Source organism: Amblyomma americanum, chromosome 11, assembly GCF_052857255.1.
Source record: "Amblyomma americanum isolate KBUSLIRL-KWMA chromosome 11, ASM5285725v1, whole genome shotgun sequence".
NCBI classification, from domain to species: domain Eukaryota; kingdom Metazoa; phylum Arthropoda; class Arachnida; order Ixodida; family Ixodidae; genus Amblyomma; species Amblyomma americanum.
The window spans coordinates 85,138,080-85,157,868 of NC_135507.1; the positions used below are offsets into that span (position 1 = coordinate 85,138,080).

Below are 19,789 nucleotides of genomic sequence, written 5' to 3' on the forward strand. Positions count from 1 at the left end.
TGCCCAGGCAGTGTTGCTGTTGTTACACTGCGCAGCTAAAGGCTGCTGCCGTTGGCTGCTTTGGTTGCAATAAACGTGAGACCACACTCGGGATGATTAGAGGCATGACTTCCGCTGACAAGATTCCTTGCATGGGTGCTCTCGACACAGCCAGTTAGCCAAAGCACAGAAGCTCGACCCTATAGTGCAGGCAGGTGGTGTGAAAAATCACTCAAGTCTGCCTGAAAAAACGCCTGCTCCCTTTGCTAGGGCTAAGTGTTACGGCACAGTGATCGACACAGCAAACTCCACCGCAGGTTGCGTATGGGCTTATAGCTTGAAAATTGAGCTGAAAAATGCCCTTTTTGAGAAAAAGCTGCATCGCATCAGAATTCTGAAAAAAAAAGAAAGTCTAAAAAAGGTTCGGCCCTTACCTGTATAATTTTGGTACACGCTGTTGCCTTGTCTAAAGCATCATTATCAACAACCAAGTTAATACAAAGGTATCAGAAATTGCCCATGGATACATTGCGATTAGGTCACATTTTACAAGACCTGCAGCTTCACCCCCCCATATTCTTTTATCATCAGTTCACAAAGACAGCTGCGAGGCCTTCTCACTGCAAAGACTCCCTTTGGACTGTAATTTGGGTTAAAGTTTTTGATGAAAGGCAAAGTCCACACGATATCAATAACTTTACCAAGACAAATTTGGAAAAAAAAAAAAGAAGTGTGGTGCCGCCATGGAAACGAATCTGAAATAGTGTCATTGGTGGCTGTCAGGCACTTGCAGTGTTCTGTTTCACACTGACCAAATCAATTGAAGCTGATCGTATCTTAATTTGCTGAACATCAAGAGAAGTGTAAATAGAGTATAAAGCATCTTGGGAAGCACCAACTGCAGGAGTTTTTTTGTGGGAATTAGTACCTGTGTTCTGGAAGCCTGAATGTTTTTATTTTTCACATATCGAAGGAGCGTGGGAAATTTTACGAGCTCAACAGTGCAGCCACTTGCATGCACTGCTAGCGAGCACAGCTATGCGAACTTGACGTGCCATGTCAGCAGCCAGGTGTGTAGCTGCGATACCTTGGCTTTTGTGTACTATGCTGATGCCAGAGAAAATGCCTTCACATTAAAGCCACCACTACAAGCATGATGTGATTGGAAGCTTCTTCCAACCATTTCCAATATGTCGCATTGGTGGCCTAGTGATGCGAGCAACTGCTTCACATGCGGGAGATGCGGGGTTTGATCCCCATTGTCAATGGGCACTTACCGGTGTCCATTGGGTATCAGCTTTCCCCAGGGCTGCTTGGCTTCTATGCACTGAAATGATTGGGAAAATGGGCCTTTGACCTCTACCTCTTGCAAGCTATACAATGCATTAGCCCTGGCACTCTTTGGCCAAGTTGCACTTGTGACATTAAAGATCAAATCATATTCAAAACGTTTCTAATGTAGTGCTGTGCTTTGAATTCGAAAACAGCTTTCCTTATTGCAAAAAACAAAAGTGGAGGTGGGATATACTTTATTTCATGCAAGGTGTCGATTACTCCCAATCAGGGTCCCCCGCACTGCCCAAATATGCAGCCAGCCAAGGATAGCAGATTACACGCAAGTTTTTCTACACACTTCCATTCTTTCTGGCTCAATCACATGTGACATTTGTCATTCGAATCTCTTGAGGCAGCCAGCACCTGACCGAAAGTGTACCGACAAGTGCTCAAAGTCACAGCAATGCTTGGCAAAGCAAGATCATGCAGAGATGGAATGTGTAAGAGCAAGTGAAGGGTGGGGTGAAAAGTATTTGGTGTACCAGGAACTGCCACAAAGAAAATAATTGCCTGTAAGCTTTTGGCAAGGCATCCGCATAAAAGAAAGGGACCCAAACCGGCTCCTTTTAACTGCAAGTCGTCTTCAATTTGCGTGCCAACGTTAGGTTCACACAAGTGCTTAACAGGGGCATGAGAAACGAATCCATGCCCATTGCACTTAAACTCAACTAAATGGGCCAATTCCATACAAATTCCATTCTAGACCTCCAGGAAGCTGGAATGGTTCTCGACTCATTTGAAGTCAAGGCTATAACTGTGCAAGAGACCATAGCACTCTACTTTCCTCACTGAGCAGGAATTGCTTGCAGTGAAGAGTCCACGATGCATGCCATACTTTACATATGCAGTGAAAGCTCGTTGATTCGAACCTCGATAATTCGAATTTTCGGATAATTCGAACTACACTACTTGGTTCGGCCAAGCTCCATAGAGATCTGTGTATAAAAAAGCCCGTTAATTCGAAAGCGAGTCGATTCTGCTACGGATAATTCGAACTACGCGCTGCCGCGTCTGGGGGCCTGGCACACAACACGTGGCCAAAAAAGAAAAAAAGCACCTCCGCATAGTTAGAGGTTGCACACGTCCTAAACGGGGACAGAAGATCGAACCAGATAAAACTGTGGAAGTGGCCAACATGGGCTATCAGCGCGGACCAATCAGGGCGCGACCGCGTCTGACTTCCACCCGCTTCTAAAACATGGCCGCAACTGCCGAAGCGGCCTCTCGCTTCGCCACGAACTCGTCGTCGCTGCTACACTGTGCCTCCTGTTCATGGCAAACAAAAGTCGCACGAAGCTTTCGCTTTGTCTCAAGATGCCCGCAGCACAAAGTTTTACCGATGAAACACGCCAGATTTTCAGAATGCTTCTAGAATTTCAAGGCTCCTAGGCTTTGCCACTACACGTTGGTTGACGTCAAGAAGTGCAGGAGGTTCAAACAGGTTAACTATTTTGGTTCAGAAAGGGGCCACGAAGAATAATTCGTCCTCTATGTCGTCATTGAATAAATACAAGCTTAATTGTAATTGCACAGCTGTTCTTTTCAGCATTTTACTAAGCATATGGAATCATGCCATTTATAAATCCTGGCAGCAGCGGTCTGGCGGCAGCCGCCCTTTTCCGCTGCTTGTGGTGCTGCACGGCTGCGGTGTGTCGGCGTTCCGTCGCGCCGCTCAAAAAGGCTTGCACAACCGGACAAGCGCTGGCACTCTGCTAAGTTCGCTTCCCCCCATTGCTAGAGCTAATGCCAAAAGGTAAACACACCGTGATGTTATCGCTGCGATGCGAAACAAAGGAAATGTTAACGCTTTTTTTTTTTGCAAATTCTTAGGCAAAAATCGGGGGTGGGTGGGTTCATTATGCGAGTGGGTTCGCTATGCGAGTAAATACGGTACATATACCGTAGTGCAAATGGTTCTTGTCAGTTTTTTCGAGGCCATTCGATAATTCGAGCATCGGATAATTCGAACTTTTTTCCCTGGTCCCGTGAAGTTCGAATTAACGAGCTTTTACTGTAATGTGAAGATTGGCATTTTGCACTGTTCCGCAGATTTGCGCATGAGAAGCAACAGTGCCATGCGATGCAGGCTTTGGTATGCTCTCAAGTAATGATGAAAAAAAAAAATCACAATTGCTTTAGCATCAAAAGCAAAATAATGCAACACACACATCACATGATCAAAGATTTTGCCCCCAATAAATAGGAGGCAACACCACTCGAGAGGTGTTAGAAAACACTACACAGTTCTAATGGCATTCAATGTTAACATTAACCAGCAATAATTTGGACTGAAAACTTATGCACTGAGAATGTGCATACAGCACTAGAAAACATAGGCTGGTGGGACTAGGACAGCAGCGCAACTTTAGCACAGTAATGTGCAACATTGCAGGTGTGAAAAGTCTATGTAAGTAAAGTCCTAGTGACATTCAGAACAACTTTGGCAAGGTTAAATTGTAAAGCAAGGGGACAGCAGGTTTCAACACACTGCTTTCATCCAGGTGACAAGGATTCTCTGCTGAAAAGAGCAGACTCTTCAGTGTCTGTCGGCAAGTGTGGGCAACTTCATGAGCTGCGATTTGCTTTGCTCGGCTCCACAGTTTGGCATGAAATCAGTTACTCGAATCACTGATGGTAAAAATCAAGATTACGGTCCAACGAGCACTTGTAGTCGCACCTAGCACAGAAGGGGTCAAGAGTGAAATGCTGGCAATATGGTTTGTGTTTACCAACATATATTTGGGCACGGGTAAGAAAACAACAATGTACAAAACATGGCCACACAGCATTTCACATCAGTTTATACCAAGCACTCTTCATGCCATGGCCCAATTTCAACATTTCCAAAGGCAGCTCCCCCCCCACAGCAAAAGCACAGGGCAAGAAGAATAAAAGCACTCAAAGACAAAGCACATTGGAAAAATGAAACTGCCATTCTCAGAGAACAGTTCTTTCTGAAGTTAACAGCTATAAAGGTCTTGCACCGGTCACCTGAGATCCCCAACCTTAATGAGAACTCTGGGCTCATCACAATGACAAAACAGTACAAAGAAGCCCAGCCTTAACATACGCTACCTGTCCTTAGTTTTTGTGCTGGAAACACACACACACACACTTGTGTAGCCTTCTCGCCTCGATGGTAGCCAATAGGTGCCTGTGTCACACATTGGAAAACATAACCTCCAATTAGTTAAACAGCTGTGGGCTACAGACGCTGTTAATAGTGCGCACTGTAACAGGTGCACTGCGTAATGCTGGCAACATAAAAATGCACACAAAACAGGGTGACTTTAAACAAGTCTTCAATAGAAAACTATGTCGACTACCTACGCATTCCATCACTGCACATTCCTCAGAACTTAGAATGACATTTCCCAGCACTTGCCATGTGTCCAGCACAGGCAAGTGTGACGTTGAAATATAGTTTAAATACCAGAGTACCCTAAAAGCCACAAGAAGTCAGCCACTCTTGGAAACCAGGTGAGGCAGGTGCGTGCAGGGTTGCCACCACTGCAGTTCACATTACTCCTCTTCGAACACTACCTGGTGCAGCTCGCGCACAAAGCGATCCCAGGAGAAGAGCGTCTCAGCCCGCTCCCTCCCACGCTCGCCCATCTCCTGCGCCAGGCTGCGGTCTCGCGCGAGGCGCACAAGCGCCGCAGCGAACGCCTCGGGTGTGGGCGCACACAGAAGACCCGTTTCACCATGCAGCACCGTTTCGGTGGGTCCGCCGCTGTCGCAGGCCACCACTGCGCGGCGCATGCACATGGCCTCAACGGGCACGATGCCGAAGTGTTCGCCCGCTGGCGTGTACACCACGGCGCGACAAGTGTGCAGCAGCAGCCGCTTGGCTGGCTCGCTGGGCGACCGCACAAAGCTCACACGCTGGCCCACGCCCAGCTGCTCGGCCAGCGACACTAGCTCGTCCCAGTGCTCCACGTTCTCGCGGCACTCGGGGTCGTAGCCACCAGCCATGATCAGGTGCACCGGAACCTCACGAGATGCCAGCTCTGCGTGATGGGTGGAACGCCACGCTTAGCTTCACATCCGGGCCACATGTTGGGCAAAACTTTCACTACACTCCCGCAAATTCGGGGCAACATAGAGAGGCCTTTCATGTAGCTAAGTGGCACGGTAGCCGAGACAGTCCACACAGAAAAAGCAATTAACAGGGGCATTTCCTCAGGTATCTATGGCAGTGTGATTGAAAATGCCAGGTCACATTGCTGATTGAGCTTAAAAAACCTGCATGAACTGGTGTCACCAACTGTCTAGAAGAGACAAGACTTGGTTGTAGAAAAGCAGTGTGGTGTTCCCACAGGCTAAGTGGGTGTTTTGAAATTTTTGTTTCATTAGGTCATGTCGATATTTTTAGTGAAAAAAACAAAACAAAACAAATATAGAACAGCCACACTGTGGCTTCATGCTGCTGCCTTCAAGTAGATGATGACGCCTGTCATTGCAGCTCTCGGAGCTTGTTTTTGCAGCGACAACTATTAGTGGCGCTACCCACGGCATCTATGGTGATGTCCTACAAAACGCCAAAGCACATGGTATGGACATAACCAGTCACAAGACTGTCATATCATGACAGCAATGATGGCAACGAGTAAGAAGCCATGTAGCAAAGTTTTTTTTCTTTTTTTTGGTGAGGGGGGGGGGGGGGGGGTTGCAGGGCGCATAGCGATTTCCTTATGTTTTGCAAAGCTAGGAAACAGCTTTGTCAGCGCTCAAATTTTGTCATCAAGTTACAGCATGCAAGACAATTGTAATTTCCGTGAAAAACTACCATCAGTAATTTCAACTTAACCGGCACAATTTTTGCCACTGCAAATAGTGCTAATGCAACTCAGGTGCTAATGGCAGCTATTTCTCATTGCATTCGGCTGCGACGTAGCTCTGTCCTTCACCTTATAGCTTGTTAAAATTCACCGACGCCTAAAACAAAGTGAGGCTTATTTTTGCACTTTTACAGCAAGTCTCTTTCAGATTTGTACTAATGATTCACCGTGACCAAAGAACATTGTTTTAACTCTACATCACAAGCTGTTCTTTGTGTTAGAGGGGACTTCAGCTGTTTGGTGGACAGGGAGATTATTCTTGTCGGGGAAAACAGGGAGATGAGAGCATCCTGCTGCGGCCAGGGCTTCTGTTCTCTGCTTTGCAGGCCTTGTCCCTTGGGCCCCCCCTTCATCTGCAAGGTGAATATACACAACATGGCTACATCATTTATGCTTGCTTTCCAATGGCACCTGCATGGTGCCCTCATAGCACTCGGGTGTAACCACACTGTGCAGCTGGTACACAGAGCACCTTGCTAATGGCTGCTTTAGAAAAGCAATGACTGCATGAAAGGGGGCACACAATGTCTGGCCACCATGGCTGCACAATTTACTTCAAGTAGAGCAGAACCCTGTTCACATGTTAAACAAAAAAAAAAAAACTTGAGGGAAAAAAACGTATTACCCAGGAAAGCGTGTTATCAAAATGCTTAAGGGTCTGACAAAATACAGCTTCTGAAAGAGGTACAGAAGCACTTATCGACGCTGCACTTCAATTAGCATTTCTTGGCACAAGGTCTCAACAGCTCTTTTTCTAGTGCCAGTACGATTTAGGCCGCATATGCGTTGTCCTTAGGGCGGAAGGAACTTTGCAACACATTCGGTCTGTTGACAGCAACGGCGAAAGTAGCCAGAATCGCATTGTTTTCGAATGCTTAACCCCTCTGCACTAATACAGTGTGAGGAAGCCACCTTGACGACTGGCTGCCGCAGCGACCCTGCTTTTCGTGCCGCGTACCCACTGCTCCCTCATACGTTTTTCACATCTGCCGTCGGTCGCCCAACTTAATGTACGACCACAATTTTCCGAAATTTTGAACATGGTTGCCAGGAAATCGTGTTATGCGGGAACGTATTAACCACAAGAAAAACTACCTTAATGGGACACTTTTATTGCCCATGATATTGAGCGTACAAACTGAGAACGTATCAGTGAGGTACTACTGTATACGCAATGTAACATCCTCACTGGCTGCTGCTCACAGTTTGGAGGGACTAATGAACCAAGAGAAACTTTTCCTTTGCATTCTGGAACTTCTTGATTGAACAGCATGTGTTTGTGCATGTCAACTTCCATGGATCTTTTCCCCACTTGCCCCTGCTTGAGTTAGATACCAGAGATGCAGAAAAATCGCTAGCACTAAACTATTACTACAACAGCAAGGGGCATTACGTAGAACAGCCAGGATACAGTCACACTCACCGACAGCCTTTAGTGCCAGGGCAAGGTTCTTCTTGCGCTCGAAGCGGTTCAGCGAGAGGAAAAGGGCCCCCTGGGGTTTGTCTATGCCCAGTTCTTCTAGGGTGCCCTCCAGGGGGCGCTCTACGGATGAGAGGCTCGCCGTTGGGTAGAGGACGCGCAGAGGCACGTGGGACAGCCGAGGGAATGCCTGCCGGAACACTTCCCCTGAAACCACGGTGAGGCAAAGGATCATCTTCCCGAACACAAGACACTCAGCTTATATCAACCTCAATCGGCCACACTGGTGAGCCCTGGCGCACCTCTTTATCTTTGATGAACTACACTGGTGAGCACCACTCATCCTTGATGGCCAGAAGCACACACTGCTAATGCAGTTTTTGCAATGCCTCGTTGTGCACTTGCAAAAAGATGACACACTGCCTAGTGCTGCAAAAGCATGCACTACGTGCCGCTGCTCTTGGTCAACTCTTTTCAAGCTTGTGTAGCAGCGCATTGAAAACTGACGCATAGCATGGGGAAAAATATCGAAGACTACCTTAAGTTTAATAGCTCTGTGGAGGCATTTGTGATTTGCTTGACTATCAGTTGGCATGATGGCAGCACCAGTGCGTCTTTTCGGTTCACTACAAATTGGCTTCTGATATTTCATTCCACATTGTACAGTTAACTGATGATAAGTTTTTGCAGACAAGAGTAAGGGGCTCATTAAAGGGAAGAAAAGGGTCTAAGGCCTTAAACTTCTATTAATGATGTCATAGTTGAGAAATTTTCAGGGAACATGCACTTTTTGTACGGCGATTCCAAATATATGCCATGTACAAAAGTCCTTGAGCACTTATGCAATATTCTGTGCAAATTTTTTGTGAAGAATGGTTAAAAAATGTTGCCATAGGAAACAGCAAAATTTACGTCACTGGTTTTTCTTGACATAAAGGAACTCAATAGGAATTAAAATGTCCCCTTGCAATTAATAGAATTTGACTTGTAGGGTTTTGAGGTAGCTACTTCAGAAATGGGCTTTTTTTTCCTCCTGTAGCTGAAATACACAGCCTTAGTTAAGAGTCCACAAAAGTTCACTCATTGGAGCTGCTGCTACAAGGAGGCTCCACTACGCATCGCAAAAGCAAACTGTATGGCCTGAAGAGTTTTCGAGCAAGGTTGCACGTGTCAAACCCCGACACCAACGCCGCTACCACCAACCTTACTCGTCTGAGATAAGTAGGCTGCAATGCAGTCTTGACATGCCATTCAGATCACCGCTGCTGACAATGCAAGGACTCACCAGTGAAGCGGCTGTTGACTAGCACACGATGCGCGCAACCTGTACTCCACTGCTCGAGCGCATCGATGGGCCACCGGTAGATGCGCTTCAACAGGCCACCCAGCTTGGACAGCATCAGGTCAGGGAAGTGGCAGTAGAACACGACACGAGCATTGCGGCACATCCGCAGAATCGGCACACATGCAGACACCTGCATGCCACAAAGGAAACTGGAAACACTTTGCGATGTGGGTGTTTAGTGGGCTAACGCACAATAGCTGGGAAGTGAAATGCAGTGCTAAGAAACAAAACATGCACATTTCTTGACACCACGTGCGTGTGACAGCACAAACCCGAGTGGTGTTACTAACCACTCCTCCTCATTGCGTGCTATACAGTCAAGCCTACTTATGATGAACCTGATGGTCGTGCGGATTGCATTCGTTGTATCTAAAGTTCATAGCAAGTGGAATTCACACATTACATCCAAAAATGCAAAGTCAGAAGAAAGTGGCATTTATTTCTTTAAAGAGTGCATCGTGTGTGTCTCGGACCCAATCTCAGTGCATCCCACATTTCTAGCTTGGGCAGGGGCTTCTAATCGAGATCATGCTGCCAACGATCTGCTAGGACACAACATAGCTGTTTGCGGTTGAACTGTTGAACGTAAGTCTGGCAGTAGGTCAGCCTCCTCATCATAGTCTTCATCAGATCCTTAGTAGTCTGGGAGAGCTCGTATTTTAAGTACAATGATTTTTTCAGTTCATGGCTCTGCGACGTTGCCGTCATCGTCCTAATCAGCAAAGCCATCCCAGGCGATATTAGGTCTCGTGAGCTGTGCATCAACAGTGAATTGAGACCTATCCATACATGTCTGATCACGTGGGTTTTCAACAGCATCACCTGTTATTCCTGGGCTCATGCAGCGAAGAAGAGAGAACAGTGCAAGCACACACAAAACACATCATGGCATTGGTATTGACTGCACCGTTTGCTGTGTGCATGCTGCCTGCATAATGCAGAGGCAAGAAATGTGGAGAGCTGATTGGGCAGGCCATGCTTGTCGCGTGATTGGCTAGGCCAGCAATGGTTGACCATTGGCCATGCATAGTAGTTTTGCTTTCTCCGTTGTAGCGTCTTTGCCAAAAGTAACTGGGCAACGATAGTTTACTTCTTAGCCATGCAGCGAAGCACTTATGGCAGCCCTTAAGCTCTGAATCTGTGTGAAATAAGATGAACCCTTGAGTTTACATTTTGACACCTTTCGGTCTTTAGGGGCGCCATAACGGCTTCGTTATTTTGTTTAGAAGCAATAACCTGTTGCTTAGTTACTTTTGGCAAAGGGGGTATATTTCTCCGTTCAGCACTCCAGCAGTCCAGCTGGAAAACGCACACTGATTGACCTTGTGGGCTGCTGGCACACACTTGACTGGCCGTTACCTAGCTTCAAGGACATCCTCATCACTGCTTTTTCTCTTTTTATGTGGCCCCATTTATTCCGAGAAGGCGTCAAAGGGACTCGGAGCTGCTCTTTGGTTTCTGTGCTCATGGAAGTTACAGGTTTTTCTACTGGGGGGGCAAGTATACGACGCCTACTTTTTCACTTTAACCAAATGATGTGGTCACAGTAGTTCGTTACATGTAAAACTCAGGGCCATTGTGCTAATGCATGTTTTGATGGTAATGCCGCCCTTGTTTGCAATATGCAATTGTTTGTGAAAACTGAAGCCATTATAAGTGGGCTTGGTTGTATAAATTTACTTTTTTTTGTGTTACTGCATTTTTTAGACAAACAACGCATCTGCAATGTAACAACAATATGCCACTTCTCTGCTGCCTCTATGCATAATCTTGTGGAATTAATAAGCAAAGGAATGAACAATTATATCGGGCCGAAAATCCAGGGCACAGGTGTGATTAAGTTGAAGCTACACAGTGAAACAAGGCACGGCTGACACCAGGAGAGCAAATTTGTTAATGCTTATGCTGTACCTATCCAGAAGAAAAGGTTCTCTGAAAGGTCTCCATAAATGTGCTAAGTAGCAAAAACAAATTTTTGTACAGACAACTTTTCAATCTCTACTAAGCACACCAGGCAAAATACTGATGCCACACACATTAAGACAAGAAATAGACCACAAAATGCAATCTCAATGTGAAATTCGAACATGACAACAACCATGGATCTAAAATAAGAAAGGAGGAAGCATAAATATGTACCTCCTGATAGATGGGCCCAACAAGCAACAAGCAACGAAGCTTGTACTTCTCATTCGTTCACTGTCATATGAGTTATTGCTGCGAATCATGGGGCCACACATACTCAACTTATCTCACACCTCTGCAACGGTTACAGAAGCGAGCACTAAGGATTATAACATATTCTCCATTGCATCATCCAAGTAACAATCTGTTTGAAGAAGTTCGAGTATTAAAATTTTCCGCCCTACGCGACTACAAAATCTCCCTTCTAGTAAACTGCATGTTAACAACTAACTCTCCACTCCCGATGAGCTTATTCACTTTGCCTGTTCGCAACACAAGACATGCTGCCAATGGTAATTTTAATCTTCCGATCCATCACAACACATACGGTGAGAGGTTAATTGAGTTCATTGGGACGAAAGTTTGGAATACATTGCCATTGGAAATAAAGCTTGCCAGAAATTTTAAACTATCTTCTAAATTATTTTTCTTGCATAATCAAGTAATCATGTGATTTCCTTTTTGTGTTTCTGTGTTTCTTAAAATGCCGGTGTATACCTTCCTTGTACGTTTGCCAAAATGCCTTGTTTTTGCATGCGATCGGACACTGGATGCTTTTGCTGTGTTAATTCGCTGTTTTAATTTTTTTTTCTCACTTTACATATTTATGTGGTTGCCTAAATGCCTAAATGACTTGATTTGTATTGGACCGGACACTAGCCATGTAGGCTATCGGTCCAAATATTTTGTACAATTTTTTTTTGAATTATGAAATAAAGCTTCCTTTGATTGATTGATTGAACTCTCAAAACTTCTTTTTCCAGGCTTGGAAAATAGGAGAGTCTAGTTTACCTCTTAAAACAGTGCAAATCATGCAGCTTGGATCTTTCACCGCTTTCTCAATGCTCGTTTATTAAATTTTCTCTCTCTCTCAATGCTTCTTTTTCATCCAAAAAGGCTATCCTGGCACACCCAAGACTCCACTCAAGACAATACGTAATAAAGCATTGCTTCTAAAAGAACTGAACAAAGCAGGCAATTTGCTGGCAGGAATTAGAGAAGTGAGGGGCTTAATTCGTAAGCGAGTGACCAAAAATGGCTTCCAGTCATTGTGGCCATGGATAGGACAAGCACCGGAGTGCTCTCAATGAACTCATCTTTTTTTTCCTGGGAAAAAATATTTGAATATATCATATAATGGATCCAACAGATGTACTTTAGAACTAGATCAAATTCTGAGACACATGACAGGCCTATTCAACACACACATTCCCAAGAATCACTTGCAGAGTTAATTCACCTAAGATTCATTTAGGTTTACACAGTGCACCCCAATGAATCTGCCTAAATTGAAGTGTAGGTCTAAGTGAGCAAAGTTAGCATGAGTCAGGATAGGTCTAGATTTCGAAAATTGATTTTTGAGGGAAGGAAATGGCGCAGTATCTGTCCCACTTATCTCCATGGGCACCTGAACCACCCCGTAAGGAAAGGGATAAAGAAGGGAGTGAGAGAAGAAAGGAAGGAAGAGGCGCCTTAGTGGAGGGCTCCGGAATAATTTCAACCACCTGGGGATATTTAACGTGTACTGACAGTGCACAGCACAAGGGTGCCTTTTGCGTTTCGCCTCCACCGAAATGTGGTCGGCGAGGCCTGGTTCGAACCTGGAAACTCCGGCTCAGTAGTTGCGAGCACTAACCACTGAGCCACCGCGGCAGGCATAGGTCCAGGTTTACATATGCAATTCAAAGCCCACTTAAGCAGAGGTGCAGTGATACAGTGAACAGCACTGCTAAGGTCCCACCACACCCTCTCATGTGGTACGTCCATATGAACAGAATGACAACAACAGTGAGCATACCTTTCCTGCCAGTATATGTAGCCTTGGAATGAAGAGGTTTCATCTGTGCTCAAGAAATTTTCAAAGCTGAGCAGGATACCCACACTGTACTTCACCTGTTCCACCAGCCTCTGGCTAAGCTCCTGTTACGGCTTCCAAAAGCAGCAAGCTGCCAGCACTTTTCTTCAGCTGCATTCTTCCTTTCCATTTCATTCTGTCTTTTCCCAACAGTTTATTCACACACAACTTCGTCCAAGTTAACACTGCTCAAGTGAATTCATTTTTTTCTGTTTACCACCCGTGCTGACTAGACCGCTAACACACTCAACAGAATAAGAAGTGTGAGCAGTGCCTGCATACAATTTCAGCACTTGGAAATAGTCATCACGGCAGGTAAGAAGCTTCCCTCACCTGGTCACATATGATGACGTCAGGCTGAAGATCACTGAACCAGACTAGGTAGATGGCGGCAAACACCATGCGCAAGTACGAGCACAGGGCATACAAGCGCCCCAGGATAGACCGGGGCAGCCAGTCACCCACTGTGGTCACCTACAAAGGAAGAAGTCATTAATACACGTGGGAAGCAGAATTCACGTCCTGCTTAGCAGACCACACAAATCTTTATTATTCAGTAATGCCCCATCTGCGCATGGATGTGTTAGGAATGGGGGGTGTGAAAAGAGTTCTTTGCAAACCAATCTTCAAATCCATGCTGCAAGAAAGCAATCTTTCCGGCACACAGCCACACAAACTCATGCCTTTAAGTGCTGCTGATGAAGCCTTGAAATAAGCATGCTTCATTCCTTTCCCATGCAAGCAACAACAGCTGTAAAAAAAAATTAGCTGCAGTTCAACTAATGCTGAACCTAGTTAGAGAGCAAAAGCTGTGGTGTATCCGGTAAGTACACGCCCCTTGGCCTCTAACCTTGAGCACACTGGATAGGCAACGCACCCACTCTGCCCGGTGGAGGTTAAATGGTGGCTAAATTAATGGTTGATCACAAGAGGTTAGTCACCCAATAAACAATGCCACTTATTGCTGCAGTGGGGCCTGTCTACCATAACTCAGCGCTAATGCATGCAGCCCACATCCCTCTCTCCCCACGCCTACATACCTCAAAGCCCATTCCACTGCCCCAGGGAGCCAGTTATGCGCCTTCCTTTCCTCAAAATCATAGGTGTCTAGAGCATTGTCAATGCTAACACCAATGAACACAAAGAACACCAACCATCTATAGCTTCAGTGCATTTCTGCTACAACATTGTGAATGCCACCCATGCAGTGCACATCTGTCACTACCACCACCTAGATTAAAATGCGACCACCTCAGACCACTGAGGTGTCCACCCCTTCCTTTGCTTTGGAAGAAAATTGAAGATTGGTTTTCAAAAATCGGTTTTGAAGAAAGGAAATGGAGCAGTAACTGTCTCACATATATTGTTGGACACCCCAACTGGTTTTGAGGAAAGGAAACTGCAGTAACTGCCTCACATATATCTGTGGACACCAGAACCAGGCCCTAAGGGGTTTGACCTCTGGCTCACTTGAAGGTCAAAACCACCAGAAATCCTTAGGAGGTAGTGTAGTGAAGCTTTCACTTCGAAAGAACACAAACTACACAGCTTTACCAACTAGCTATTGATGCATTACAATCCAAAATCAAGGAATAAACATGCAGCTAAAGCATCGCAATGGTGAAAGTAGGGTAATCCACAGTTATTGCAAAGTTCTTTGCCACATATAAAGGGTCACCCAATATACTGCCACTACGAGGCTCACAAGCCCTAGGTGCACACAGAGTGAGGTAGCAGATAGTCTCACTCATTTACGTGTCTGAAGATAGGCTGGGTCATTCGGTGTCCCCCCCCAAATGCCTGGCAGATATGCACTCCTGTTCCTCCACATTAATAAGCCTGACAGAAGAAGCAACGGTGACACTGAAAGCAGCAATGCCTATACATCTATGTACTCAAGTGAGAAGTAGCCATAGTAATCACATCTACATTGGGCACAGCACTGGACTACTGAACAGGGCCTACATGTAATGATAGGATCTGTGTTTGAAAGTAAAGACTACATTAAACAACTGAGCAAACATAAAATAATGAATCTTTTCCCTCAACTTCACTCCATCAATCTCACCTTCTGCCATGATAAAGAGCAGATCTCAGATGAAGCCAAAAAACAAGGCAGCCAGTCCAAACAGAATCAAAATGGAACAAAATAAGAGCAGTATTGTTACTTTATTCTAGGAATGTTCATCTACATATGTGGAAGGACAGATTAAGCATTAACTCAACATTCAACATTAACTCCCATACTGAGCATCTGTAATGAGCACTTTCCAATGTACACGCCATGCATTCATATTTAACACAAACAATTCTCCTTGCTGGCTGGCCTGAAGCATTGTTCAGATGTCATGACCTTCAACAAGGTCTCCCTCCACAAATCTAAAATGGCCCAGGCGTGAATTAAACAAGAAAACTGCAAGCGCACCTTGAGCGTGCCATCGAGTGTCTCGGGAAAGCAATGCTTTGGGTCGTGGTGGGTGGTGACAATGTGGACGGGGTGGCCCCGAGACCGCAGTGCCAGAGCGGCGTCCACCATCAGCCGCTCAGCTCCGCCCACTCCAAGGTCCAGGTGCACCATGCATACACGTGACACCGCAGCATCCCCTCCACCTGCACAGGCACACACAGGTCACACATAATACACCCAAGCCACATCACTGCAAAGATACTGGACAAATGGAGATGCCCAGAATCCCCCAAAATTTTAGAGGTAATAAACTCCTTTCTAATCAAGTCTGGCTGTTACAAGCCTATTAACTACTATTACCTTGTAACAGCCCCGAAGGGCTCAAAATACTGTAAACAGGTCTGCAACCAAGTACAGCAGTACCAGAACAATTATCATAAAGGCCATGCATTTCTGAGCAGACTACAGTATTCACTATAGTCGGACGCAAGTAAAAAAAAAAAGTGGCTTTTCTATGTCATAGGGCCCCTTTACAGCCAATAGGGTTGGCAGATTCTCATGAACCTGCTAGCCTGACAATGCAGGGAGTGGCAGATAAAGAAGATAGCCTCCTCCCTGCATTATCCTGGATAGCCCCTCCCTGCAATGTCATGCCATTCCCTGCAGTGCCACTCAACCAGGTTCATAAGAATAGGTTGACCCCACTGGCTGGACCGGGGGCCTTTGACGGAGAAAAGCAGCTTTTTGCTTGGCTTGTATTTGACTTCAGCAAAACTGAAAACACAATTTACATCCTTTCTGCGACACATGACATGGTGATGCAAGGAACACAAGCAATCTGTATCCCAGCATTCTTCTCATGAGAATTTTAATGTCTAGTGTCCTCCAGCATCTAGATTTCAAAATTTTTTGTGCTAACAAACATACTTTGCTCAGAAAGTAACAAATATGCATTCTTCAAGACAAGCACACTAAATAAAAATGGTCGGGCCAAAGTTAGCAGCGAGGTCGCAGAAGCGACAATCTGACAACAATGATAAACACCAAAATGGTCGCCCCTACTTACCGCCGTGCTACAGTGTCGGTACTCGATAGTTTTATTTAGTGACTCTAGCACTGCCTAGAGTCACTAAATAAAAATTTCTCAACATGCTGCCGTTCTCAATATGGTTCACAAGTCACGAAAAATACCAGGAACCTGCTGGCTTTACAATCAAAATTATTGAGCATTATTTCCAGTTTTATGTTAAACAAACTACTACAAGGTGAAGTCATGACAGTAAATGCTGTCTTGAGATGCATATTACCTCACCGGTAGGAAGCGGTGACGAGAATAGCATTTTTTTCGAAAATCTAAGAACTTGCATGGGTATTACTACGGTGGGCTACAAACCTCTCAATAAATAAGGATTCAAGCTGCAATAGTTAGGAAGTTAACTGTTCAATATTAGTTAACTAGCCTGCTAGTCAGCACGCTTTAGCTGCATCCAGATGCACTAAACTGCTGACAATGCTATGCCGAAAAAAGAGGTTTTCTAACTCAGAAATCCTATTTTAAGAAAATTGATGACGGTCTTATGTGAAACACTCTGCACTGTGTACTGCTTCAGAGGTGGAAAAAACAAATTCTGGTTCCCACTCATATGAGTGCAAAATCCTATTCAATTTAGGTGATGCATTGAAGACACCTCAAATGTCAAAAAGCTTCCCAACCCTTTCTTTCTTCCAGCTGTGGAGCTAAATTCCAGTGCATTATGAGCTCCAAGTCTTTTCAGTAGGGGAACAAGTAATGAGTCTAGTACGAACGAATGATGCCTGCAATATTGGCAATCGGTACAAAGCGTGATGGTGCATACATGCACATGTGATTCTGCAAAAAGAGGATGCAATATTTATGCACCTCCCAGGGCCACCCAGGATGAAGGTGCAGTGCTCTTAATATTTACACTGCTTTCACATCACGTCCAGTTCTCTTTCTTCTATAAAAGAAAGTCACCTGTTAGATCAAAACGTGAAAATGCAGGCTAGACTACAGCACTTCGTGGCAAGTGCTTCCATTTCCTAATGGCGGCAGAACAATAGATACAGTGACCTTTGTTATTTATTTATTTCAGATGCTGTCAATCCCATTGCGATTTTTACAGGATGGGCATGTAATAAGAATGCACAGACTGTAATAAAATACACTTCCGTACTTCCCGTCATTATTTGACACAAACATTTTTCAAAAAATATTTTTCCTCCTGAATAGTATCTAGGGCTAAAGAAAGCAAATTCTTTACTTTTCAAATGAAAAAAAAATTTAACCCCATACAGCATTTTGCACCAGGTGTCACAAGTGTTCAAGCCTGGTTTTTCAGGCATACAACCAAGGGATCCTAGAATCATGTCCTGTTTATAGGACACATGTGACTTTAGAAATTCATAGAACAAGTTTATATATAATTACTGGTGGCAAAATCTGTCTGCATCAAAATGGCAGAGGATGTGCTACCAAGCTCAGAGATATCACCACCATCCTGACCATGCCCACTGCAAGGCAAAGGCATCTCCCATATCTCTCCAATTAACCCTGTCCTGCGCCAGCTGTGGACAATCAGTAAATCAATGCAATCATTTGATAATTCTTTTTATATTAAAAGATACAGAGACATTGCCGCAGCAGCACATATCCCTTAGAGCTTCAACCATGCTGATTTATCACTCCTGCTGTGAAAGATATTTACCAGGATAAACACATCGGGTGAGTGCATCTGGTATTACGTGCTGTCCTGAGCATTTCCCAGTTTTGATTCTAGCCCTACTATAGGTGCAAGCAAATGGAACACACAAGGGCCTCCCTGTGTGTGGCATAAAACTTTATGGCGCTCGGCTGCTGACCCAAAAGACATGGGCTCGATCCCGGCCACAGCAGTCGAATTTCGATGCAGGCAAAATTTTAGAGGCTCGTGTACTGTGCAATGCCAGTGTACGCCAAAGAACCACATGTGGTCAAAACTTCCGAAGTTCTTCACTACGGCGTCCCTCATAGCTGTGGGACATTAAAACCCATAACCTAAACTAAAAATTAAGAGGCATGACCTCTCTGCACTTGCCTCCAATTTTAAAAGCAGTAACAACTTCGAGCAGTGCCTAAAATAGAAGCATACATACCGATACAGCCGGCACACAAGAGTGAAGACGCTCCGAATTTTTAGAACAGCCACAGGTGCATGCATGTTCACTTTAGTACTACTCATGACTGTACCAAGAAATTAAGTTTCTGTCCGTCCAGAGTAGTGCATTTGCTACAGTTTTAAAGTGAACTGTGTAAGAGAACAGCTAGTGTAATTCACACTCAGAATTAGGCTGAATGCTGTGTACTGAGAGCGCTGAAGTTAAGCTTTTTACGCTAATACTGGCATTCCATAAACTTTTTACTGCAGGTGGTTCATACCGAACGTTATGAACAGTAATCCAATCAGCCTGTTTTAAGTTGGAACTGCGGCCTCACAAACGTGAAAAGCCAAAATTGGTATGCGACAGCATTGCAGCCGTAGGTACTACGAAAGACCCCGTACTTTAAGAGATACAGACGGTAGGTGTACTCCGAAACTAAGCCAACAACACCACTTTACAGCTAAATACACTGGACGGAAACAAAAAAAGTACTAACTACAGAGCCTTTTCTAGTGATCTAGTGGCACATGGAAGGACGTAAATCTGCTGTCAAAGCGTACTTTGAAAAATGAACCCGGCACGATGGCTCAGTGCGTTCGGCGTGAGAGCGGCATACGCATTTCGATGGGAGCAAGAAAAAAAACTGTTTGTGCACTGAAATTTCTGTGCGCTTTAGAGGCTCCCAAGTGATCTAAATTAATCTGGAAGCACGCATTGTTGCTCCAGCAAACAAAACCGCAACAAACCTAACAATAATCAAAACCACGAACACAACGTACGGCAGCGAGCATAGAAGTGCGGGACTCTCGACTTTGCCAACGTACCACGACGTTTCGCGCTTTCAGGCATCGCAATAAGTTTCTTGCGCGAGCAGCACCGAACTCAACGAACCCATTCGGCCGCTCGTGCAACAGGTAACAAGGCGCTGACAAGGCAGTGCCAACGGGGCGTTGCGAGCAGTAAACTATGAAGGCACGTACCGCCGTCATCCTTGTTTCGATCCATCGCGGGGCTTGTGGACACACCTGCGCTTGACGAGCGCGAGCTTCCTTTGGCGGATTCTGGCATGACAGCTAAGCACAAACACGCGCCGAAAACGCAGCGAAGTGGACGCACTAAACCATAGATTCCGGACTAAACGATGATGGGTGATGTGGACGCAGCCATGTTGTTGCACGTGGACCAATATTTATTGTTTTACTTTTGTGACAAGTGACGTTATTTGTATCAGAATAAATAAGAATAAATTATGCTACCTTTTTAT

At 45.1% G+C, this 19,789-nt stretch overlaps 1 protein-coding gene across 2 annotated transcripts; it reads right to left on the bottom strand.

The window, feature by feature from the left end:
• Positions 1-1,491: 1,491 nt before the first annotated feature.
• On the bottom strand, positions 1,492-19,710 carry Alg2 (alpha-1,3/1,6-mannosyltransferase Alg2). 2 transcript variants are annotated; one of them, XM_077643239.1, is made up of 6 exons: positions 19,506-19,710; positions 15,385-15,569; positions 13,293-13,433; positions 8,861-9,050; positions 7,579-7,782; positions 1,492-5,324 (listed from the first exon to the last, which is right to left on the bottom strand). In XM_077643239.1, the coding sequence occupies exons 1-6, from the start codon at positions 19,591-19,593 to the stop codon at positions 4,837-4,839; spliced, it is 1,296 nt and encodes a 431-aa protein (XP_077499365.1). In that variant the 5' UTR covers positions 19,594-19,710; the 3' UTR covers positions 1,492-4,836. The 2 variants fall into 2 exon arrangements, with proteins under 2 accessions (XP_077499365.1, XP_077499366.1); XM_077643240.1 differs by lacking the exon at positions 19,506-19,710 and adding an exon at positions 19,305-19,417.
• Between the last annotated feature and the right edge of the window lie 79 nt (positions 19,711-19,789).

Bases quoted from the DNA above. Each gene is read 5' to 3' on its own strand.
- Alg2 (XM_077643239.1), bottom strand. From the start codon at position 19,593: ATGCCAGAATCCGCCAAAGGAAGCTCGCGCTCGTCAAGCGCAGGTGTG. The intron at 9,051-13,292 runs GTGAGGGAAGCT...TGTGGCATGCAG, and splicing joins ACGTCATCATATGTGACCAG to GTGTCTGCATGTGTGCCGAT. The intron at 7,783-8,860 runs GTGAGTCCTTGC...CCGTGGTTTCAG, and splicing joins AGTCAACAGCCGCTTCACTG to GGGAAGTGTTCCGGCAGGCA.